We start from the raw sequence: 25,934 nt of genomic DNA on the forward strand, positions 1-25,934 counted from the left end.
GGTTAGCACTGCTGCCTCACAGCGCCAGAGACCTGGGTTCAATTCCTGCTTCAGGGGACTGACTGTGTGGAGTTTGCACGTTCTCCCCATGTCTGCGTGGGTTTCCTCCAGGTGCTCCAGTTTCCTCCCACAGTCCAAAGATGTGCACGTCAGGTGAATTGGCCATGCTAAACTGCCCATAGTGTTAGGTAAGGGGTAAATGTAGGGGTATGGGTGGGTTGCGCTTCGGCAGGGCGGTGTGGACTTGTTGGGCCGAAGGGCCTGTTTCCACACTGTAAGTAATCTAATCTAAAAAAAACTGAGCAGAAATTACTGAACATTATGAGGATACATCGTTGGATAGTTTGTGAATGGATCAAAATAATAATAAATAGAAGTGTATTTTACAGATATACAAATAAATATTGCTAAAACATAATAAACAGAAAAATAAGAACTTTATTTCAAAACTTATTCACCATTTTGAATAATTTCATGATTTTCCTTGTCACTTTTGTGCCTGACATAAGCCAGTTTAGTTGCTTGAGCTGCTTCTCAATATACCAGACTTGAAATCCTGAGCCATTTTCACTCGCTTCTTTGTATATGGTTATTTTTGATAGTGCATTTGAAACTGAAGCTGATATCATCTAATGGGGTTTCTGATATTTTGATTCTAAATATATCCATAATCTGTTTGTTTTGATCATTACTAACATCAAGTAAGTTTTGATATTTTGTCAACTGAAACTTTAAGTTCTTTCTGCTTTAATGAGTTTGATTCATTCTATAAGAGAAAATAAGACAACTTTCATTTATAATTCATCTTCACCATAGAGAAACAATCCAAGCTGCTTCACAGAAGTCTAGTTAGATAAAAGTATGTAGAAAGCAAAACTAGTGCACAGTTAAAAATAGCCCTATGTAAAGAAGAGAGTTAAGAATCATTCAGAATTTCAAGTTTGGTATCTTAGAAGCAGCTCAACTAACTAAATTTGCAAATGTTAGGCAAAAAAACAAGGAAAATCATGACATTAAAAAAGTGGTGCTGCATGTTCAATAAGATGAATTTTTGAGAGGATGTGAAAGGAAAAGAGATTTATGGAGTGGAATCCTGCGTGCAGAACCTATAAAGATACAGTGGACAATGATGCCATAGAGAAGACATGCAATGTACAATGAGGTACAATGTACAAAGAGGTATTGAAGAGTAGTGCAAAATTCTTGAAGGATTTGTCAGTTGAAGGATATTATAAAAATACCAGGAAATGAAATATCAATGTATGTAAGTAGGTACAGGAGTAATGGGTGAACAGAACCTAGTGCGGTGAGGTTATGGGCAGTCATGTTTCAGAGGAGCTGAAGTTTATACAAAGCAGAGAATGGAACATTGACCATGAGATCACTGGATTGGTTAAGTTTGGAGGTGAGGCACAAAGGCACAGATAAGAATTTTGCAAAGTTGAACTGAAGCAGGTTCACAGATGATTGATGTTACAGGGGTGAAATTAGGCAATCTTTGTGATTAAGTCAAGTCAATAATTGGGTCAGGTGTTTAGCTCAAGAACAAATATGAAGCAACATTAACACAGTCTGGCTGAAGCTGAGACAATGGCCACAGAAAGCCAGCAACCAGTTACTAAGACAGTAGAAATATGCGGACTGTGCTTACTATGTAAAACTGATGGCATATTTGTTGACCTACATTTTTACAAATACCTGTAATTTCCCAAGGGTGTGTTGTTCATTCTTTTGGAATGCAGCCAACAGGGGACCTATGCATTTCCTGTAGTCTTAAAATTAAAGAAAACTTTGGAAATCTCCGTAAAACCGATTACAGATAACAAAAGCAGGCGAATGAGACCAATACTATCTGCATAGCTAATTATTCTCCATTAGAGTTATTTCTTCCCGAACTGTACTTGAATGATAGAGTAGGTTTGTGAAAAGATTTGTAGCTCGGGTGCTCGTTGTTGTGGTTCTGTTGGCTGAGCTGGGAATTTGTGTTGCAGACATTTCGTCCCCTGAAGCGCTTCACAGGAGGCTCCCAAGCACTGAGGATGTCACCTAGACAGGGGACGAAACGTCTGCAACACAAATTCCCAGCTCGGCGAACAGAACCACAATGATAGAGTAGGCTTAAGAGGCTGAATGGCCTTCTCCCAATTAACGCGTTTGCTGGAATGATTTTTTTCTGCCCCGAAAAATGTATCCGATTTTAACTAACTGTTTCCTCCACAAATGGCAAGACTGTCTCTGACCCGCGGCGTATTTACATTTTCTGCTGGTATCCAATAATTTAGTGCATTTTGTAAAGACGCACTTCGCCGTCAAGCGGCGTCTGTGAATCTACGCTCATTTAAACTTTACGGGATACAGATTTTAAAATTTATTTTATCTCGGCCATGATTTTACCCAGTGGGATATTAGCATTATCCGCGGAAAAATATCTTTCCATTGTTTTAATTCAGCACTTGACACATTTATCGTGAATGTTTAGCGGAGAGGGCCCCTTTGGATGAATATCTGTAAGCTTGCGTCCCGCAACGTGTTTCAGGAACAGCGAATGTTTTGATTCCGGTGAATCGGTGTCAAAAGCACTTTCTGTCAGGTCACAGTTATCATCCCGCATTCGCATTTCCAGCGCCTTACGCTGTTTTACACAATTGAGCCGACATCTTCAACACCAATTGAGGACGCGATGAAAACGCTTGGGTTTACATTGCGTGGTATTAGCCGATGTGCACGTCGTGTGAGGAAAAGGCTCCGTTCTGCAACAACGTCAATTTTAAGCCATGATTTGGAGCAGCCGGTGTCGGACTGGGGTGGACAAAATTAAAAATCACAATACCAGGTTATAGTCCAAAAGGTTTATTTGGTGGCACTAGCTTTCGAACCACTGCTTCTCCTTCAGATAATTGTGAAGCAGGATCATGACACATAATTTATAGCAGAAGAGTAGTGTCATGCAGCTGAAATGATATATTCAATATAATATATCATTTTATATCATATTCAATGTCATTTCAGCTGCACGAACTAATCTTTTGCGATAAATTGTCTTATGATCCTGCTTCACAACCACCTGATGAAGAAGCGCTTCGGAAACTATGCCGCCAAATAAACCTGTTAGACTACAACCTGGTGTTGTGAGATTTTTAATTTTAAGCCAGTCTCTTTTATACTTGACAGTCGTCCAGCCTTAACTACAACAACTGTGCAAAGATACACCACATAAAAAGGCAAATAATAAAACACGTGTTTCACTAAAATCAAATAAATGCTAACTTTGGATTTGAGACTGACAAAAGAAGATACGAGAGCACGACTCACAAAAGTATGACGAAAAGAAAGGCTCAGTGGAGGCAATATGGCACTTGCAACGAGGGAACGTTTAAACCATTTCCCAAAGGCTAAACTCACACAGAAGACATGAATCAAAAACAGAAAGAGTCATCAGACGGGGGAGACTAATGTTTCATTTAGTTGGATGATATTGGGCTCAAAACTACACAAATTCCTGTTTTCTTTGGCCGTCAAACTAAACACCATTCCATCGCGAACTCACATCAAACGCTGTTTCCGGACCTCTCTCGGCGTCGGTCAAAGGTCAACGTCGTAAAACAACAGCTTCAAGGAGAGACGGGAAGCCGCATTTACGACGGTTATGACGTACGCGGGGGGCAGCGGGGCCGCGCGGCAGCTTCACTTTACGACAGTGCCTAGGTTGAGAGTGGAAACGGCCTCGAGCGACTGGCTGTATGTGGGTGCCGCGAGTGGCCGGCTTCTCCGTCTCGGTAACGAGTTGATCTCTCCCCGCCCCCTGCCTCACGCTTCCACCCTAACTGTGTGGGTGTCGGGCTCTGCCTGACAGCTCCCGGTCCTGTGCAGCGTGGCCTGGTGTGGTCCGGTCGGCTGCGGGATGTGTGAGTGCTGAGGGCGGGCGGTGAGTTCACCACCCCCCCCCCCCTCCCCTCCCTCGCTACCCCCGCCCTCCCCCTCCCCGTTCTCCCGGTTAGATCGTTTTCTCTCACCCGCTGCTTTTGGCCCTCATGCCGACGCTGCGTTTCTCCGCTCTTTAGGATGTCTGATGTACCGCCCGGGCCTAGCGTGCTTTCCCCAGCCCCCACTGACATCTCGCCCCTCTCCGCTACTCTCAACCACTCGGGAGTCTACGGCAAAGTCCCGGGGCCGCAGCCAGGAGGGGGCGGCGAGCAGGAGGAGGAGGAAGCGGCTGCTCTGGACGGGGCTGACCAGGAACGTAGCGGGGAAGGCGGGCCACGTTCGGCGAACAGCGTCGGAAACTACCCGGAGCCCAACCGAGCCAAGAAGGGCGTCCTGCACCTTCACCACCATCATCACCACCACCACCACCAGCAACAGCAGCAGCGGCTGCTCAACGGCTGTGTTATAAGCCCCGAGCTCCACTACAAGGCGGAGTGCAAAGGCCGCCTGTCCTGCGCCGAGGCCGCAACCGCCGTCGAGTTTCATCCCGGACTATCACTGCCCGAAGGAGGCAGGAGGAAAGCCGACGGCAATTATTGTGAGAGTCCCAACGTGAATCATGCGAACCAAAGGACTGCCGAGGCGGCCGGCCCTAATACACTCAACCCCAGTGATGGACTCGATCGGATTGCTATCAGCCCAGATGACGATGAGCAGTACCGCCTGGCCGCCTCGATAGCTGATTGTAGTTTGCACCCGGAACAACAGCCCGACAGTATACGATATGTTGGCTATGAGTCAGAGTTGCAAATGCCAGATATAATGAGGTTGATCACGAAAGATTTGTCTGAACCTTATTCCATATATACATATAGATATTTTATTCACAACTGGCCACAGCTTTGTTTTCTGGTAAGTCTGGTTTGGGTGGAGGGAGTTATATATCATATATAAATCGAAAGCAATGCTTTTAATAGAAATGTCGGTATAATATCCAGAATGTAACACCTTTTTGTAAGGATGGAAAATTAGTTGCAAAGGAAAGGTCACTTTGGCATATTGCATGCTGATTCCCACACTTTCAGTTGCTATCAATAGTTGTCATGCTAATGAGTGCAATTTTATTTTTGTAAGCATCTAGGCTTTAAGAACTTGCATTACAAAAGAATGAATTTGCCATGCTATTTATAGTCCTCAATGTGACGAATAACCTTGACTTTGCAGTTCTGTGAAAGACTAGATGAACAGTTCAAAGGCTTGTTTTAAAATCCATTGAAATCCTGTGGTGTATTACTAAACGTACATTTGCTATACTGACTTTTTTTTTGAAAAGTAACACTCTTATTAATGCCACATCTTCTAGCGATGACTTGGATTGCTGTAGTTACTATAGACAAAGCTAATAACTTAAAAATTGTTTCACTTTTCGGCCTTTCTGCTTTTACTGAAACACAGCTGTGAACAGTGAGATGATGTGAATGTTTTTGGTTCAATGCAAAACAAAAGTATAATCTTATCAGTTACTTTAGTGACTACACGATGAAGACTTTCTTTCAGTTTCTTTTAGAGCAAGCCAAAAATGTGGCATCTACCCCACTACCTGAAAAATACTTGTTTCTTTTTAGCATAGAGTTGTGATTTTCTTGGGAGGTCGATAATCTTTTAAAAGCAAGCTGAAACTTTCAGTTAATAACTTAAATGATGACACACAAGATTTTGCATTTAAGACCATTCCTTTAACAAAAGACTGCTGTTAAATCTGTGTAGAAAAATGATCTTTTATGCCACAACACAGAGCATTTCCTGTTTTTCTTTAGCACAACCCAAAACACTTTACAGCTATGCTTTACACTCTTGTATAGATAGATATTCAATTCTTCCAGAACCAGTCCAAGGTGATTTTTAACTCTTGGATGTTTACTTCTAGTTCTTTTTCACCCTGGGAACTGTTAAACTCAAGAATTTCTTTCACAGTGAGCTTCATTCTGATGTTTTTACTGTTGTACCAAGCAAGGCCATTTAAACATCTTTAGAATTCCACATGAATTCAGCATTTTTGATCCAAGTGAGAGCCCTCACACATGCTCCTATGTGCTGAATCACTGAACTCGCTGCTTATAGGTGCTGTCTCTTCCCTGGATTCTGAAAGCTTAAGTTGCCTGAGAATGTCAAGGAGATCTTAGAAATTTTGAAAATACAAGGGGAAATGTTTGGGCAAGAGGTTATGATCTGAAAACTTCCAATTCCCAACGTTGAACCCAGAAGGCTTAAGGTGCGAAGCCCTTTGGAAAGTCCGTCAGTGACTTTGTTGTCCGATTAAATTTTTTACCTGATTCATCCATGACAATATGATACTATCCATCTTTCCCAATGGATTACACTGTGTCTCCTTTTACATCCTGACATAAGTTGAGAAAGACTGTGAATGTGTCCAGTCTCTTCGCTATCTAATTCAAATTAGTCATAGAGAAGGTTTGAATTGTACAGGAAAAATTTCAAACTCTAAGAGCCTTTGGTTATCCCCAACATATCCATAGCTTAGGGTATGCTGATGACTGTGCAGTTGTAGCCCACATAGCAAGTTTTGTTAGCTTATCATTTTCTAACATCTTCCCTATGAGAGTTATTGTTAAAGACATTCAAGATTTGTGTAAAGATTTGTAGCTTGGGTGCCAGCTGTCGTAGTTATGGGTATATTTGCTGAGCTGGAAAGATGTTTTGTCCTTTGTCTAGATGACATCTTCAGTATATTGGAGCCTCTTGTGAAATGCTGCTGTACTGTCTTCTGGAATTTGTTGGTTCAGTTTCTACTACTTCCGGTTGTTCATTGTAGTGGCTGGTATATTAGGTCTAGGTCAATGTGCTTGTTGATGAAGTCCATTGATGAGTGTCATGCTTCTAGAAATTCTCTGGCAGTCCTCTGTTTGGCTTGACCTATGATTGTTGTGTTGTCCTAGTCAAATTTGTGGGTCCTTGTCATCTGTGTGTGTGGCTACTAGCGACAGCTGGTTGTGGCATTTATCGAGTCATAGAGATGTACAGCATGGAAACAGACCCTTCGGTCCAACCCGTCCATGCCGACCAGATATCCCAACCCAATCTAGTCCCACCTGCCCATATCCCTCCAAACCCTTCCTATTTATATACCCATCCAAATGCCTCTTAAATTTTGCAATTGTACCAGCCTCCACCACATCCTCTGGCAGCTCATTCCATACACGTACCACCCTCTGCGTGAATAAGTTGCCCCTCAGGTCTCTTTTATATCTTTCCCCTCTCACCCTAAACCTATGCCCTCTAGTTCTGGACTCCTCAACCCCAGGGAAAAGACTTTGTCTATTTATCCTATCCATGCCCCTCATAATTTTGTAAACCTCTATAAGGTCACCCCTCAACCTCCGCTCCAGGGAAAACAGCCCCAGCCTGTTCAGCCTCTCCCTGTAGCTCAGATCCTCCAACTCTGGCAACATCCTTGTAAATCTTTTATGAACCCTTTCAAGTCTCACAACATCTTTCCGATAGGAAGGAGACCAGAATTGCATGCAATATTCCAACAGTGGCCTAACCATGTCCTGTACAGCCGCAGCATGACCTCCTGTACTCAATACTCTGACCAATAAAGGAAAGCAGAGCAAACGCTTTCTTCACTATCCTATCTACCTGCAACTCCACTTTCAAGGAGCTATAATCCTGCACTCCAAGGTCTCTTTGTTCAGCAACACTCCCTAGTGTATAAGCCCTGCTAAGATTTGCTTTCCCAAAATGCAGCACCTCACATTTATCTGAATTAAACTCCATCTGCCGCTTCTCAGCCCATTGGCCCATATGGTCCAGATCCTGTTGTAATCTGAGGTAACGCTCTTCGCTGTCCACTACACCTCCAATTTTGGTGTCATCTGCAAACTTACTAACTGTACCTCTTATGCTCACATCCAAATCATTTATGTAAATGACAAAAAGTAGAGGACCCAGCACCGATCCTTGTGGCACTCCACTGGTCACAGGCCTCCAGTCTGGAAAAACAATGCTCCACCACCACCCTCTGTCTTCTACCTTTGAGCCAGTTCTGTATCCAAATGGCTAGTTCTCCCTGTATTCCATGAGATCTAACCTTGCTAATCAGTCTCCCATGGGGAACCTTGTCGAACGCTTTACTGAAGTCCATATAGATCACATCTACTGCTCTGCCCTCATCAATCTTCTTTGTTACTTCTTCGAAAAACTCAATCAAGTTCGTGAGACATGATTTCCCATGCACAAAGCCATGTTGACTATCCCTAATCCGACCTTGCCTTTCCAAATACATGTACATCCTGTCCCTCAGGATTCCCTCCAACAATTGAGGTCAAGCTCACCGGTCTATAATTCCCTGGCTTGTCTTTAGCACCCTTCTGAAACAGTGGCACCACGTTTGCCAACGTCCAGTCTTCCGGCACCTCACCTGTGACTATCAATGATACCAATATCTCAGCAAAAGGCCCAGCAATCACTCCTCTAGCTTCCCACAGAGTTCTCTGGTACACCTGATCAGGCCCTGGGGATTTATCCACTTTAACCATTTCAAGACATCCAGCACTTCCTCCTCTGTAATCTGGGCATTTTGCAAGATGTCACCATCTATTTCCCTACAGTCTATATCTTCCATATCCTTTTCCACAGTAAATACTGATGCAAAATATTCATTTAGTATCCCCCCCATTTTCTGTAGCTCCACACAAAGGCAGCCTTGCTGACCTTTGAGGGGCATTATTCTCTCCCTAGTTACCCTTTTGTCGTTAATATATTTGTTAAAAAACCCTTTGGATTCTCCTTAATTCTATTTGCCAAAGCTATCTCATGTCCCCTTTTTGCCCTCCTGATTTCCCTCTTAAGTATACTCCTACTGCCTTTATACTCTTCTAAGGATTCACTCGATCTATCCTTTCTATACCTGACATATGCTTCCTTCTTTTTCTTAATCAAACCCTCAATTTTTTTAGTCATCCAGTATTCCCTATATCTACCAGCCTTCCCTTTCACCCTGACAGGAACATACTTTCTCTGGATTCTTGTTATCTCATTTCTGAAGGCTTCCTGTTTTCCAGCCATCCCTTTACCTGCAAACATCTGCCTCCAATCAGCTTTCAAAAGTTCTTGCCTAATACCGTCAAAATTGGCCTTTCTCCAATTTAGAACTTCAACTTTTAGATCTGGTCTATCCTTTTCTGTCACTATTTTAAAACGATTAGAATTATGGTTCCAAAGTGCTCCCCCACTGACACCTCAGTCACCTGCCCTGCCTTATTTCCCAAGAGTAGGTCACGTTTTGCACCCTCTCTAGTAGGTACATCCACATACTGAATCAGAAAATTGTCTTGTACACACTTAACAAATTCCTCTCCATCTAAACCTTTAACACTATGGCAGTCCCAGTCGATGTTTGGAAAGTTAAAATCCCCTACCATAACTACCCTATTATTCTTACAGATAGCTGAGATCTCCTTGCAAGTTTGTTTCTCAATTTCCCTCTGACTATTAGGGAGGTCTATAATACAATCCCAATAAGGTGATCATCTCTTTCTTATTTCTCAGTTCCACCCAAATAACCTCCCTGGATATATTTCCAGGAATATCCTCCCTCAGCACAGCTGTAATGCTGTCCCTTATCAAAAATGCCACTCCCCCTCTTCTCTTGCCTCCCTTTCTATCCTTCCTGTAGCATTTGTATCCTGGAACATTAAGCTGCCAGTCCTGCCCATCCCTGAGCCATGTTTCTGTAATTGCTATGATATCCCATGCCCTGAGTTAATCTGCCTTCCCTGTTCCTTCATCTAGATTGTTCATGTATAAAGTGAAAAGTTGTGGTCCCAACATTGACCCTTACGGAACACCACTTGTCACCAGTTGTCATTCTGAGAAAGACCCTTTTATCCCCACTCTCTGCTTTGTACCAGACAACCAAGTTTTTGTCCATGCTAGCACCTTGCGTCTGACACCATGGGCCCTTATCTTACTCAGTAGCCTCCTGTGCGGCACCTTGTCAAAGGCTTTCTTGAAGTCCACATAGATAACGTCCATTAGCTCTCCTTGGTCTAACCTTCTCGTTACATCCTTAAAGAATTCTAGCAGATTTGTCAGGTATGACTTCCCCTTGATGAAACACACTGACTTTGCCCTTTTTTACCATACACTTCTAAGTATTCAGAAATCTCATCCTTCACAATGGATTCCAGGACCTAACTCCCAACCAAGGTTCGGCTAATCTGGCTGTAATTTTCTGTCTTTTGCCTTACGCCCTTTTCAAACAGGGGTATCACGTTAGTGATTTCCAGTTCTATCACCAGTAATGCCTCCACTATCTCTTCAGCTATCTCCCTTAGAACTCTGAGGTCTAGTCTATCTGGTTCGGGTGATTTATCCACATTCAGGCCATTCAGTTTTTCTAGCATCTTCTCCTTAGTGTTGGCCACCATACTCAGTTCTGTCCCCTCTCTTGAATTTTTTGTGATATAACTCATGTCTTCCACTGTAAAGACTGACGCAAAATAATTATTCAGTTCCTCAGCCATTTCCTTGTTCCCCACTACTATCTCTCTAGTGTCCTTTTCCAGCAGCTCAATGTCCACTTTTGCTCTTTATATATCTAAAGAAACTCTGTCTTCCTTTATATTACAGACTAACTTACCCTCATATTTAATCCTCTCCTTCCTTATTTCTTTTCTTGTTACCCTTCTGTAAGCTTCCCACTGCCCTTCACATTATATGCTTTCTCTTTTGCTTTTATGCTATCCCTGACTTCCTCACCAGCCGTGGTTACCTCATTCTCCGTGTACCATGCCTCCTTTTCCTCAGGGTGTCTCTGCTGTGTCTCCTGAATTCCTCCCAGAAACCCCTGCCATTGCTGTCTTTCCTGCTCGTCAGTTCTACCCAGCTCCTCACTCATGCCTGTCGTTGCTTTTATTCAGCTGTAATACTATTACCTCTGATTCTATCTTCTCCCTCTCAAATTGCTCGGGTCTCATCCTTTCCAAATTTGCATAAGTAATTTGGATGAAAGGAACAAAGATATAGTTGCTAAATTTGTTGATGAGACAGAGGAAAATAAAGGATTATAGATAAAGTTTGTGGGCAAAGATCTGGCACATGGCATCTAAGTGGGAAAAATCTGTAATTTTCTATTTTGGCAGGAAGAATGAAAGAGTGCAATTATTTAAATGGTGAAAGGTTAGAGGGCTGTGAGAATCATTTATATCGGGGTTACCTAATGCAGGAATTGTGTAAGGTTAGTATTCAGGTGCAGCGGTAGTTGGGAAAGCTGATAGAATGTTACTGGTAACTGTGAGAGGTATTGATTACAAGAGTTGTAAGGTCATGCTTTAGTTGCTTAGAGTATTGGTGAGACCACATCTGGACTATTAGGAGAAAGTGAGGACTGCAGATGCTGGAGATCAGAGCTGAAAATGTGTTGCTGGAAAAGCGCAGCAGGTCAGGCAGCATCCAATGAGCAGGAGAATCGACATTTCGGGCACGAGCCCTTCTTCAGGAATGAGGAAAGTGAAGAAGGGCTCATGCCTGAAACGTCGATTCTCCTACTCTTTGGATGCTGCCTGACCTGCTGCGGTTTTCCAGCAACATATTTTCACATTTGGACTATTGTCTAGAGTTCCTTTACTTAAGGAAGATTTAACTGGAACTGGGGATTTAAGACAGGTGAGTAGTAATCTTTTCTCAGAGTAGTGAGTCTTTGGAACTGTCTTCATCAAAAGGCAGTGGATGCAGGTGCTTTGAGTGTTTTTAAAGCAGGGGTAGACAGAGACAGATCCAATAAAATGGGTGTTATGACAGCGGGTGAGACTGGGAAGGCAACCTAGTCATCTTCATCCATAGGATTTGCTGAAGTGACCTTTGCACTGATCAGAGCACTGCAAATTGATTTTCCTTCTCTCGATACTTTTGTTTGTTTGCTGGAGGCACTGGTTCCCACTTATAAATGTTTTTTATTTATCAATTAAATTCAACAGCTTATAGCAACCAAAAGGAGGAAATAAATTTACTGCCTCCATGATTGAGGTACCTTTTACTCCAGAGAAAACAGCTCCTGTTTTGCTCCTCTCAAACAGTACAGCTACCTTGAAGCCAAAAACTTAGTTGCTGGCAGAGAGAGGGCCCTTATCATCAATGACTGGTCTGTTGACTACTGATCCGTCAGCTTTAATTGTCAGCCAAAGCTCCCTTCACACAGCCCTTTGCTTCAACTTGTCTGCAAGCCAGCCTACTGCTACTGCTTGATACAGTACAGCAGTCCATCAACGATCTTTGTTTTTTAAAAGTTATTTTCCCATTTCAGTGCACAAAGGTACAACAAAATAGATAGTTTTACACTTGCAAAATTCCTGTCCTCAGGACAGATCCCCAAATATCTGTTGCTTAAGGACTACTCTACTGAGCTACCCAAAGATAGAAATCACAAAGCCTGCTAGACGTTATCCTTGTTTTGAGGGACTGATGGTTGTGACTAAATTGAAAATATATGTAAATTGCTGGGTTATCCAGAAGGAGTGTTTTGGGCCTTGGATGATAAGAGGAGATATTAAAGAATAGGTGTTGCGTCTCCTATGTTCACATGGAAAAAAATGTTGTGTGCAGGGATGACTGAGAAGGGTGCCATGTGTCATAAAGGGGAAAAGGCTGTAGTGAGAAAGATTTGTTTGGCGGCATGCTGGAGAAGTTTACAATTGTAGAACATGATCCATTTATGGGGCTGTTGGGGCAGAAGCTATCCCGACTGCCACCATTTTGTCTCCTTTTCTTTGCATGTCAGCCTTAAATTTTTTTAGATTAGATTAGATTTTTAGATTACATTACAGTGTGGAAACAGGCCCTTCGGCCCAACAAGTCAACACCGACCCGCCGAAGCACAACACACCCATACCCCTAACCTAACACTACGGGCAATTTAGTATGGCCAATTCACCTGACCTGCACATCTTTGGACTGTGGGAGGAAACCCGAGCACCCGGAGGAAACCCACGCAGACACGGGGAGAACGTGCAAACTCCACACAGTCAATCGCCTGAGGCGAGAATTGAACCCCAGACTCTGGCGCTGTGAGGCAGCAGTGCTAACCACTGGGCCACCGTGCCGCCCACGGTGTTTTGCTGTCAGACAGCAATTGTTTATTATTGTCATTTGAATCTCCTCTGTACCCATTTTTTGTTTCTTGTCCCATTACTGCTCCCTTTGGCTGTGCTGCAGCTGTTCTATCATGTAATGTCTCCTGTCTTGTTTCCTATGTTGGATCTTTCCTTAATCCACCCTCCGCTTTTGCACTTGAAAAAAGCTGTTAAATTTCCAATTTCCCAATTCTGATGAAAGGTTAGGCCTGAAACTCGACTTTTTTCTTCCCACGGATGCTATGGACCTGTGGGTGTTTCCAACATTTTGTGTTTAAAATTTCCATCTTTCTGAATGTTTTGCTTTTGGATTTATTTTTAAGGTACTTTTTAATCGCTAATAGTTCCCATGGTGCCTCTCAGTGCCACAATCAGGCAAAATTCAATACTGAACCACTTGAGACAATCTTGGGACAGAAGACCAAACGTTTGGTCAAATTGGTAGGTTTTAAGGTGTGCCTTAAAAGTGAAAAATGAGGTGGAGAGATTTGGGAGGTAATTCCAGAGCTTTAGGACTAAATCAGCTGAAAGTATGTCTGCTACTTGTTGAGTGATTGATTAAAACCAGGGATTCTTGAGTCTCGAAGTAGAAGTTGGTAAATATTACCTAGGGCTGTTGACCTGGAGATGTTAATCCAGGAAATGGGGAGTAGCATCATGCAATAAATTGGAAACTAGGATAAGAATTTTAAAATCCAACTGTTGCTTAACCAGAGCCTGGTGTTGGTCAGCAGGTGCAATGGGGATGACTAAACAGAACTTGGTAAAAATGAGTGTCGTCCCGTTATTCCCCTCCATCAAAGCAAAACGTTCAGAGACACAGTATAGTTTAACCTCTTTCATCTTTATTCTGGGCCCTGGAGGGAAAGAGCACAATCGCCCATTTGCACAGGGACATGAGTTGTCAGCCTTCTCTCTCGAACAGCAGTTTCTCAATGAATTATATAGTCATTTTACAGGGTGGAGTATCCAGGTAAAGCAACACACATTAATTGGGTGACTGTTACAATGAGCGGGTGTCAGTAGTAAAGATTAAACCATTTGCTGTTGCACAATAAATGTTCTTAACCAACTTCACATAATGATTACTTTTCACCTTGTTAAACTGACCTTACATCCTGAATGGTTCCAATATTGTTAAATGGTTCTACATAATGAATGCTTTTCCACCTTGATAACTCATTATTCTTGCGTCCAGCACTCCATTGTTAACTGAAAGTGCTTACATGATCTGAGTCATGCTCAGCTGAACCTCTTGTTTCATAAAACTCAGAGCTTAACTCTTTCCTACCTGCTTATACCCTATACATATTCTCATTGGGACACAGTGGTTTGGATTATATGGATATGATTACAGAATGGAGAATATGGTATGTGTCCATGAGTATATTGGAATATTCAAAGTCACAGTGAGGATTCTAGCAATGTTTGAAATAGCACTAGGGCATTCATCCCCTTACGATTTCCTATGTTATTTCATAAAATCATGAATGATCTGCCCCAGGTCTCAATGATTCTATTGTACTAGCTTCTCCTAGCTCTCCTCTCTAAATATTTTTAGAGATATGGCTTCCATAGCTCTCTGAGATGTAGCATTCCAGAACTGTGATAGGAGTTTCTTCACTTTACAGTTTTAAGTGAGTGTCCTTCTATTCTGTAACTGTGTCCCTTAGTTTGAGATTTTCCCACTGGTGGAAATATCATCTCAACATCTACCATTTCAATCCCCTCTGACTAATTTTGGTCTTAGCAATATTGCTTTCATGTATTTGACGAAAAATGTAATACTATACATGAGACTAAGAGCTGTGTGTACCTTTTATTTATGTACATCCAAATTTATATACTTTTTTGTTCAGACTGTTCAGAATTTAATATTGAATGGGTTTGAGAATACATTTCTAAATGCAATCGTGTTGCACCTGATTTTTTGATTTAGCAAAAGTGACACCGCACATTTAAATGCTCTTTTTTTAAAAAAAAGTCAGCAGTACTGATTGTACAATTAAGCGCAGGCCTGTCATATTGTATTACAGGTTTTATTTGGAAACAAAGTTGTTGTTCTCTGGGTAGTATGGCCACATCCCTCCCAATTAAGATGATTTCTAGCTGCCTTGAACTAGTGTGGTCTTTGTAGTGGGCTCGTCATATGAGAAGTGGTTGAGGACTCATGGTCTGCACTTTGAGTATAAAAGGATGAGGGTGGGGAGGGGGGTGATGGGGGATCCCATTGACATTCTCAGAATAAAAAGAGAGTAAAACAGTGTTGAATCTGGAACTCATTACCCCAGGAGGCTGTGGAGGCCAAATCACTGAGTATATTTAAGACAGAGAGAAGGAGGTTCGTGCTTCGTAAGAAGATAAGGAGTATGAGGAGAATCAGGTTGAGAAACATATCAGCCACGATCAAATGGCAGAACAGACTCCATAGGCTGAATGGCCTAAGTTGGTTCTGACAACTTATGGTCTTATGGAATGTTCATTAATTTCAGTAATTGTTAGTTCTACTTCATTAGGAGTCCTATTTGTCTGCTTAAAGAAAAATAAGGCACCTCTTTCCAAAACATTATACCATGCTGTGGCAGATATAGTTGCCTAAAACTTTTGAGTGAACTCATTTTAATGTTTTAATAAATTTTTTTTAGCTTTGAGAAAAATCCACTATTAGCTTGGTTCCAGCATACATGGATAAGCATACAGTAAAGAAATTCTGACTGCCCATTTAGCTCGGTTCACTCTGCTGCCTGTGTCTTAAATTGCACCAAAATACGGTTCAGTTTTCATCACTGTGCTTGTTGGCCTATTTTGTCTCCCAATCCATCAACACCTCAATTTGAAAACATTCATCCCCGTTTTCAAATTTTATATGGTCTCACTTTGAATTGTCCCACAGTTCCACAACTTTCTGTGATATCTTTGCATCTCTGTACTGGCTTTTTCAGCATCAAGATTGGTGTTCATCCCATCAGCTACAAAAACTTGGAAGCTTGGAAATTCTCTTCTTCAACCTCTACTCCACTCGTCCTTGCTTTCCTCCTTTTCAGGCACTCCATAGAAGCCACCTCTTTGATCAAACCTTTGGTTTTCTGCCTTAATGTGGTTCAGTGTCAAATTTTGTGTAATGCCCCGTGAAGCACATTATAATCTTTTGTAATACTAAAGATTCCGTATAATTGTTTTACAGAATAAATGGTGGATTGTAATTGAAATACATGTTCTTATTAATTTGTTTTACGAAGTTATTTAAACCAATGTTTCAGTAATATTGAGAGATCATTTTCAGATCTCTTGTTAGGCAGCTCCTGATGGCCGCGTACGATTTGGATCCTCACTAAAAAATGACTGCTGTGGTGACTTGAGTCTAATGCCCAACCTACAGTCTCTGTCAGAGATGGGACAAACAGTGGTTGAGAGAATGGGGGCGGGGGGGTGGGGGAGAATGCCTTGGTTTCCCCTGCATTTATTTCACTGTTGTGTTTGACTTGGCTGTGAAGCACTGTGGGGAATCCTGAAGAAATTAAAGCTATTATATAAATGCAACCTATTCTTTGAACAAACTGCTTTGAAAATAAAAAGATGGTACATACAATTTTAAGAAACTCCCAACTAATTAGATATTTCCAAATAATGTTACAAGAATTGTTACTTGTTAATTCACAGGAGCAAGGGAAAGAGACACTAATTTATTATTAAAACAATAATGCTAGAATAGGGTTTGAAGAACTAGGATTTCTTTTATTTTTCCAAATGCAGCAATGTTGTTGAATTTGCTTCAGGTGGTATCTTCCAGATTGCAACAGCAGTTTTCAAAAAGGGACTAAATGTCTACTTAAAAATGAGGAAGGAGAAATTTGAAGGAATGAGAGGAAACAGCAGAGGAATAGAGTTAAGTTGCAGTTCTTTCAAAGACTTAGCAGAGATATGACCGGCAAAGAGTGTCCTTCTGTGCTCAATATACATTAGGAAAAATGAAATTCCTGTCAACGTTGCCTGGAATTTGTCAACATACGGAACCAACAAAATCATTCACTATTTTAGAAAAAGATTTTACCACACCAGCAGAAGTCAATGTAGTCCTACAATTAAATATGGTTGTAAATTTGATTTTACTGCATTTAGAATTTCTACAATATAGTTCGAAGCACTTGTCCTTTAACAAAAGAGACCTTGGAGTGCAGGTTCATAGCTCCTTGAAAGTGGAGTCTCAGGCAGATAGGATAGTGAAGAAGGCGTTTGGTATGCTTTCCTTTATTGGTCAGAGTATTGAGTCCAGGAGTTGGGAAGTCATGTTGCAGCTGTACAAGACATTGGTTAGGCCACTGTTGGAATACTGCCTGCAATTCTGGTCTCCTTCCTATCGGAAAGATGTTGTGAAACTTGAAAGAGTTCAGAAAAGATTTACAAGGATGTTACCAGGGTTGGAGGATTTGAGCTGTAGGGAGAGGCTGAACAGGCTGGGGCTGTTTTCCCTGGACCGTCGGAGGTTGAGGGGTGACCTTATAGAGGTTTACAAAATGATGAGGGGCATGGATAGGATAAATAGGGAAAGTCTTTTCCCTGGGGTCGGGGAATCCAGAACTAGAGGGCATAGGTTTAGGGTGAGAGGGGAAAGATATAAAAGGGACCTAAGGGGCAACTGTTTCGTGCAGAGCGTGATACCTGTATGGAATGAGCTGCAGAGGAAGTGGTGGAGGCTGGTACAATTGCAACATTTAAGAGGCATTGGATGGGTATATGAATAGGAAGGGTTTGGAGGGATATGGGCCGGGTGCTGGCAGGTGGGACTAGATTGGGTTGGGATATCTGGTCAGCATGGATGGGTTGAACCGAAGGGTCTGTTTCCATGCTGTACATCCCTATGACTCTGACTCTAGAACCAAAATATTATTGAACTGAAACTCCGGGCTAAAAGGTAAACAAAATGAATTGTGAACAAAGCAGAGATATTAAGCTTGCAGAAACCTATTCCTGCTTGATTAGAATTATTATTTTGTTTAAAGAAAAACTGAAAATAAAGTAGCAAATTTAGTGTCAATTCACTTTGCAGTTATGCATTTTAACATTGGTGAGAAGTCTTAATAAGGCTATCTAAATTTATAGTTGAGTGTGTGTTGCTGGAAAAGCGCAGCAGGTTAGGCAACATCCGAAAATTGATGTTTCAGACTGGAGCCCGTCAGGAATTCCAGCAACACACTCAACTCTGATCTCCAGCATCTGCATACCTCAGTCTCATGTCTAAATTTATAGTTCATTCTGTTCCTGTACAGTTAATTCTGCTATAACGAGAGTTGGTTTAAATGCAATTGAAGAATTTAATCTGTTATTTATAGAACGCAAACTTTCCTTACCTGCATTGATCATTCGCAATTCATACGAGACTGCAACTATCGTGTTTTATCAGAACCAACTGTATTTAAAAAAATGATTGAAAAGTTCCTGTAGTGAAAATAAGTGCACCCTGCATATCTACACGTGGGAAATTTGGCCTAAAACTACATGAAATGGAGGAAAAGTCTCTGGGAAAGATCTGCACACCTGGAGTGTCATCTCCAATGAGAATCTGAAGTCAAGCACAACAGTGAAGTAAATGCAGGCGAACCCAGGCATTCTCTACCTCCCCCCAACATTCTCTCAACCACTGTTTGTCCCATCTCTGACAGACTGTAGGTTGGGCACGAGACTTGAGTCACCACAGCAGTCATTTTTAGTGAACTACAGTAAGCAATTGTGCAGAAGTTGCCACAAACAGCAAGAAACTGGCCCATTTAAACTGTTTTGGCTGTCCTATTTGAAGGAAGAAAATTGATTACGACAACCACCAGCTTGTCTTTGAAAAAGCATCATCAGATCTTTTACACCCACTTGAACAAGCGGAGTAATGGCTTATTTAACTTTTTGCACAAAGGAGCCCCACCCCTCAAGAGAGTAGTACTTCTATTCATATCTTCCACTGGTGCTTGAACTTGCAGTTTTCCCACTGAGAATGTTAGCATTGAACTGTTAAAGGTTTCCATGTTCTTTCACTATCTAGAAAAAAGATCTATCCTATTAAAAACATCACAAGTTGAGTAAGGGTCTTCAACTCTGTTCATTTCTGGAAAGCATAATATATTTCAAAATTCAGAGAATGCATACTGTTGTGACACTTTGGATTTAGTATTCTGAGTCGTATAAATGAGAAAATAAACCAGGGAAAGTGTGTATTTTGAATCTAAAGATCTTAATAGGCTAGAATGATTTTCATCTGCAAATAAGAAAAATATCCAATACATATCTTCCATCATTGCATATATATGATGCACTATGTATAAACTCTGCATTCATTGAGGCAACCTGTATATATTACTTTGGTAATACCACCTCCTTTGTGACCTGATGCCAAGAGTGATAGGGGAAACAGTGTTATAAGGGATACAATTACCACCACATTCCTTTCTAAGATACATTTTGTTGTGGATTTTACAAACATGATGGTTTGTTCATCATCACTGGGTCAAAATTCTGTGCCTGGCATCATCATGGCTGTTTCGCTGCCAAAGGGACTAATGTGGTTCAAGGTGATGGCCCACAACATCTTGGAGCAACTAGGTATGAGCAATAAACAAAGTCTTGATAGTGGAACTCTGAACCTTAAGAAGTAGAAATTTCCATTGAAAGCACAGGACCATGAGGCCATAAGGCAATGTAATTGTAGATTTTATATTAAGAGGCACAGAACACAAAGGTAATGTTTTTTGTTGGAATATTGCTGGCAATGAGAGATGGCTGGTGTTAGAGAGCTGTTTCTACAAACCTAAAAGATCCAGGATGTTAACCTGTTTCCACTGGATCATAACAAGAACACAAATTGAAGATAATCCAGAATTAAAGGTCAGAAAAAAAACTAATTTAGAACATGGAATTCTCTGCCATAAAGTTTATGTTGAATTATGGTTCACAAATTATTTTAAAATCTATGGTTGCTTGGAGGAATATGCTGTGTTATAGATCTTTTTAAATTCTTTCATAAGATAGGTGAATGTTTGACAAGGTGCTTATTCGATTTCCATCTCTAGATGTACCAGCGAAGGTGGTGTTTAGCTGTTTTACTGAATCCCTGAAGTTCATGTAGCGTGGGTATATTCATAGTTTATAGCAAAGGAGTTCCAGGACTTCAATGTAGTGACAGTGATAGTCATATTTACCCAAGTCAGTATCGTATGTGTGGCTTCAAGGAAGGCTTGCTGATGGTGTTCCTGTGTAATTATTGTCCTTGCTCTTTCAGATGTTCGAGTGTATTAGTTTGGAAGATGATGTTGAAAAAAAGGAAATGAGTAAGGATGTAGGATTTAACTCTGTGGCTTGTGCAGAGAAATAATCTGATGGATAAAATGCCCTCCCTCTGTCTCCTAATATTCAGTAAAGATCCTGGTGCAATGCATATTCTGTGTTTCTAATTATGGAGATGCTTTAAGTAACCTTAGAATACAAAAAGTAAAATTGACCTCCTTTCCTAAATGCAGAAGATAAACAGTCACCGGACTCTGCTTTCTTCCCCCAGATGCTGTCAGAACTACTGAGTTTCACGAACAATTTGTTTTTGTTTCAAAACTATACATTTTTTTTTGTGTTTCAATCGTGTTGTAAATCATATCTTCAGAAATAATTCAAAGTCATTTTCAAAATAAGGAATCTGTCAGTTTCTGCACTGAGGGTGGTTATTGCAATGATATTCCACATTAAAATAGAATCTTAAATGTAAAAAGTAAACAATGCACTATTTGTGGTTGCAACGGTTTGCTGATCTGTGAAGAAGTATCTTCTACTTAAGAGGTAACCCAGTCATACTGGAGGTTGAATTCTTTCTATCTAACAACAGACAGGATCAGGAGTGGGCAATTTAACCCTCAAGCGTGTTCTGCCATTTATTGAAATCCATTATTTAATTCCAAATCACTTGATTTCCTCTATATACCTTTGGTTAACCAAAGTTAATCAATCTCTGACTTATAATTAATGATTCATCTGGCATCAATTACCATTTTCAAAAGAAAGTTCCAAAAATTGTTTGATTCTGATGTCCCCTTGCAAGTCCTTTTCCTATGCGCCTTTTGTAACCCTTACTGTTTAGTAACGTTTTGATCTTTATAGCTGTCCCAGGTGCCAAGATTTATAATAGCTTCTGCATTTGTGCTTTCTTCTTTTAGTTTATATGTTGTTCCTTACCTCTTAACTGCTTGAGGTTTTATTTGGCAATGTGAGTTTTTAAAGGGGGTGTAATCTAGTTCAGTATCATTTTTTGAAAGACCTTTACTGATCTGGTTTTATGTATCAGATTTACAAAATTCAGTTTGACTGGACTCTATCATCCCAATGAAGTCTTCCCCTACCCCAGTTTCTGCATTTGCTCAATCTTTTCTGCAGATCAATTAGCCAAGTATATTTGGCTCCCATCATGTTACAGATATGGCTACTATGCATTGGCTCCCAAGTTGAATTTCAACATGCAATTCATTAAATTTGTTCTTTATATTCTGTGTTTGGATGAAGAATGCTTGCTCAGGCCACACAACCAAATATTTCACTCAGATTTATTTCTTTCTTTTTGCTTTAATTAATTTGTTTTTTCTTTAATTGTAATAGCTAAAGTAAAGTGCACTTTCTGATTACTACTGTTTTCCTTTTTTGTTTTCAAACAACCTATGCCATCTTTTTCACCTGAGCTCTTCTCCAACAGTTCACAGTATTTCCTCACTATTCTCCCTTTCCACAAGGATCCAAGGATTCAGGTGGAGTCCAGCACTAATACCAGTGTCCTATAAAATGGAAGCATCTTTCCTAATCTGCTACAGGTCCACGCATTCACGTTCTTGTATTGTTTATCCCCATTTCAACTTGCTGTTGGCTCTGGTCATTACAAGGAGATTATAACCCTCGAGGTCTCCTAATTTAACTGCAATTGCTGGGTACTTTTCAAAACAGGATCACTTGCCCACAGCTCCAAATGTTCTTGGTTCCAATATGGATCTTAACAGCTCAACCCTGCTTTCTTATCAATATGAAAGCAGGGTTTCATATGAACCCTGGAAATAGTCCACATCCTGGTGTTAGGTTCGCAACATGCCATGTGGCAAGTAGGACTCTACATCCTGCTTACCAAGGGTGTGATCTTTCCCCTTAATTATTGCGTTCAAGAATTGCTAAATTTTGCTCTCCCCGCCTCCCTCCTTCTGACAATCTCTCAATCCAAAGTGTTATGGTCTACATTTCAGCTGATCTAGGAGTCTTATCTGCAAAGGTAGGAAGTTCAGGTAACTGTTGGTCATTATAGAAGCAATTTGGATGAGAATATAGGAGGCATGATTAACAACTTTGCAGCTGATCCCACATTTAGTGGTATAGAGGACAGTGAAGATGGTGATCTAAACGTACAACAGGATCTTGGTCATTGGGCCAGTGCATAGGAATGGCAAATGGAGTTTAAGTTAGATAAATACAAAGTGTTGCGCTTTGATAAGACAAACCAGCGCAGGATGTACACAGTTACCCTTAGGGCCCTGGGGAGTGTTGTCGAACAGAGAGACGTAGGGGTGCAGGTACATAGTTCCTTGAAAGTGGTGCCATAGGAAGACATGGTAGTGAAGAAGATGTTTGCCATGCTTGCTTTCATTGGTCAGAGCATTGAGTATAGACGTTGGGATTGTACAAGACATTGATAAGGCACGTTTGGAGTACTGGGGTGTGTGTTTGCGTGTGCGTGTGTTCCGATGGTTCGAGGGCACATGAATACGTCCGTGAATAGGAAAGGGTTACAGGCTTATGGGCCAAATGCAAGCAAGTGGGACTAGTACAGTTTGGGAAATATAGTTGGCAAGTTGCACATCTCTGATATCAAATTAACAGGTATATAGGTTACAGACTTCTACTTACAGCTTTTCTTAAAGGTACAACATTAGCTGTCCTTCAGCTATCATGGTGACTGTTATAATTTATAAATAAGTGTGACCCGCTCCTTGAAAATAAATTAAATTACCAGTGAATATATATTAACTATAATGTTCAATTAGTAATCAAGTTTCATGTCAGAATTGAGCCTGAATCTCAGTAAAAAGACCTCAGAATGGTTATGACATATTGTTGTAAGTTTCACTTGTTCCCTTTAACATGGAGTCTATAGTAGGACCCAGTTTTTAATATTGCTTATACTCCACAGAAGATTCTACACTCTATTAACATTATGGCCTCTATTGATCTCCTATTTGAGCATGGGCCAAGTCCCTTAAATCGATCAATTTAATCTGTTTCAACAAATTCACTTGATGGCAAGTTCCACATTGGCACTGTACAAGTTAAGTACATGTCTTCTAAATTATTTAGATAATCTGTTTGTGGTGATATTGTACTTATGATACCAGCTCGGGACTAATCCACAATTGGTAACAGTTACGCCACATACAGCTCATTTAACATCTTCATAACTTTATGTACTTGTACCCTGACAAAACACTAATGGAATAAAGAGAACCAGCTTGATGAAAGGTAGGTTGTCATCCAAAGAACAGATCAAATCAAAGCATTTCCATTGATCCTATTTGTTGGTTGGGAACTTGGGGTCAGGTCTACTGACAAATAACAAAACAACTTAAATTGCCTCAGGCCTCAATATAAGGATTACAAGAGATGAAATTCCAGAGTTGGGAAACTGAACACAGACAGGAGATGACTTGTGAAGGTGTTTTTTGAGACACCTCACTTACGGCTAGATGATTTTTAAAAAACCCTGCTCGGGGATCGTTCAGTTTCTTACCTAGCTTCCCACAATGTCCTGGGATACACTTGAACTTGATCAGAAGTGGGGATGTTCACTGATGATTGCATAATATTCACTATTTGCAGTTCATCAGATACTTAAGCAGTCTGTGTTGAATATCAGCCACACCTGAACTTCAAAGTACAAAGGGACATTTGCACCACACAAGTGCCAGGCATTTGAACTGGAATGCACTCATTTTTGGGCCCAAGAATAATGTGTTGATCAATCCATTTTCTAAGTTTTCTTTACATTCAAACAAATAGGTCATGCAACCTGCATTGTTCAGAGTTTTGATTGCACTTTGCTGCCTATTCTCAGATCATTATCGTTTCAAAATTAAGCCCTCAGCTGATTACTGATTTGGTTTTTAATGCAATGTTTATTGGTACAGTAGGATCTCTATTAATTGGTGTCCACTTGTCAACCAATCAACACTCTACTCTCATGCTGTAGAAATGTAATTTTGTCCCTGAATTGATACTCTTGTATAATATCCTGATGTGTGTAAGATGAGCAGAATGTGTCATTTTTCAACAGTATTCATTTGGGAAAGGCGTAAAGGAACAATGCTGTTATTATTGGTGAGAGGGATAAGGTGGTTTTGAACAGATCAAAGTTTGTGGTCATTTTTTGAGAGAAAAGGCATCAAGTGAGGATGAAGAAATGCTGTAGACATTTAAAAGTATTTTCAGATATGGAAGTGGTGTTTGGCTTGGAGAACCTAGTTTTTGTTGCCTTGAGATGAGGAGGAAGATGCAGTTTAGTACGACAGAGGAAGTGTGAGTGGCACTGTAAAAGTGTGAATTGGTTTAACATTCTACAAAAGATGTAGCTATAGCATAAATGTAGCCTCATTCTGGACTCAAGGGCCGAATCCAACACATGAAGAACAAAATTTTCTTGGCAAAATTTTTATTTGGCAGTTGTTTTGGCCTCAATTTCTGAAGTGGTAGAAACCCTTGTAATATTAAAGTATTTAGATGTGTACTTGCAAGACCAAGGCGTACAAGGCTATGCGCCAAGGGCTGCAAAATGAAATTAGAATAGTTAGACATTTGTTTTTGACCAGCGCAGGCTTAATGAGATGAAGGGTTTCTTCTGTGCTGTAACTCTAAGTGCATTCCATAATAATTGTACTAATATTGAAATTCTGTGCATGCTTCATGGAGTCAACATTTGTCATGATTACTAACAGAACATTATGGCTAATGTATATTCACTGTTGCTTAATTCATTTTCAAGGAGATGGTCACACTGGTTTATAAATTATAACAGTCACTGTGATTGAAACATTTTCTTTGTTCAAATAAATAGCTTAAAAATGTCATTCGATGTAAGGTTGTACAGCTCACCAGCCTTTGATTGAATGGTCCATTTAAAGATGTTCGGTCCTTTTATTTTGAAAAATAACTGACAGTATTGCTGAGTATCTATGTACTATTTGTCTGCTTGTTTAGTTCCAGTTGGACAATCAGTAACAATTTATCCAGAATTCAGTAATTTAAGTGGAATCAAATTTCCATAATGATGATGTTCTTGGTGAAACTCCAGTGCTATTTGCTCTTTTCTGTGTACTCCTCTTTCGTACTTTTTCTCTGTTCTCTCACACACCCCTCTCCATTTCTCTCGCTTCCTCCTGGCAGCAACCCCCAGCTTCCCTATTCCTCGTGTCTCAAAAACATCTTCACAAGTCATCTCTTGTCTCTGTGGATCAATGGAAATGCTATGATCTGGTCTGTTCTTTGGCTGACAATCTACCTTTCATCAAGTTGATTCTCTTTATTCTACTAGACATTTTTCAGGGTACAAGTACATAAGTTATGAAGATGTTAAATGAGCTGTATGTGGCGTAACTGTTACCAATTGTGGATTAGTCCCGAGCTGGTATCATAAGTACAATATCACCACAAACAAATTATCTAAATAATTTAGAAGACATGTACTTAATTTGGAAGACTGTACAATGTGGAACTTGCCATCAAGTGAATTTGTTGAAACAGATAAAATTGATTAATTTAAGGGACTTGGTCCATGCTTAAATATGAGATCAATAGAGAGCATAAAAT

The 25,934-nt window shown here is 40.6% G+C and overlaps 1 protein-coding gene across 1 annotated transcript in view; it reads left to right on the top strand.

Annotated features, from left to right (window-relative positions):
* The first annotated feature begins 3,745 nt into the window (after positions 1-3,745).
* naa30 (N-alpha-acetyltransferase 30, NatC catalytic subunit) overlaps positions 3,746-25,934 on the top strand; it is a 41,873-nt gene continuing 19,684 nt past the window's right edge. The window contains exon 1 of the mRNA XM_087989881.1: positions 3,746-4,836. Within this exon, the coding sequence (XP_087846007.1) occupies positions 4,063-4,836 (774 nt within the window). The 5' untranslated portion in view covers positions 3,746-4,062. The remainder of the gene's footprint in view (positions 4,837-25,934) is intronic.

Source organism: Chiloscyllium plagiosum, unplaced genomic scaffold (assembly GCF_037043375.1).
Source record: "Chiloscyllium plagiosum isolate Xiang-an unplaced genomic scaffold, Cpla_swu_hap1 HiC_scaffold_8, whole genome shotgun sequence".
NCBI classification, from domain to species: Eukaryota; Metazoa; Chordata; class Chondrichthyes; order Orectolobiformes; family Hemiscylliidae; genus Chiloscyllium; species Chiloscyllium plagiosum.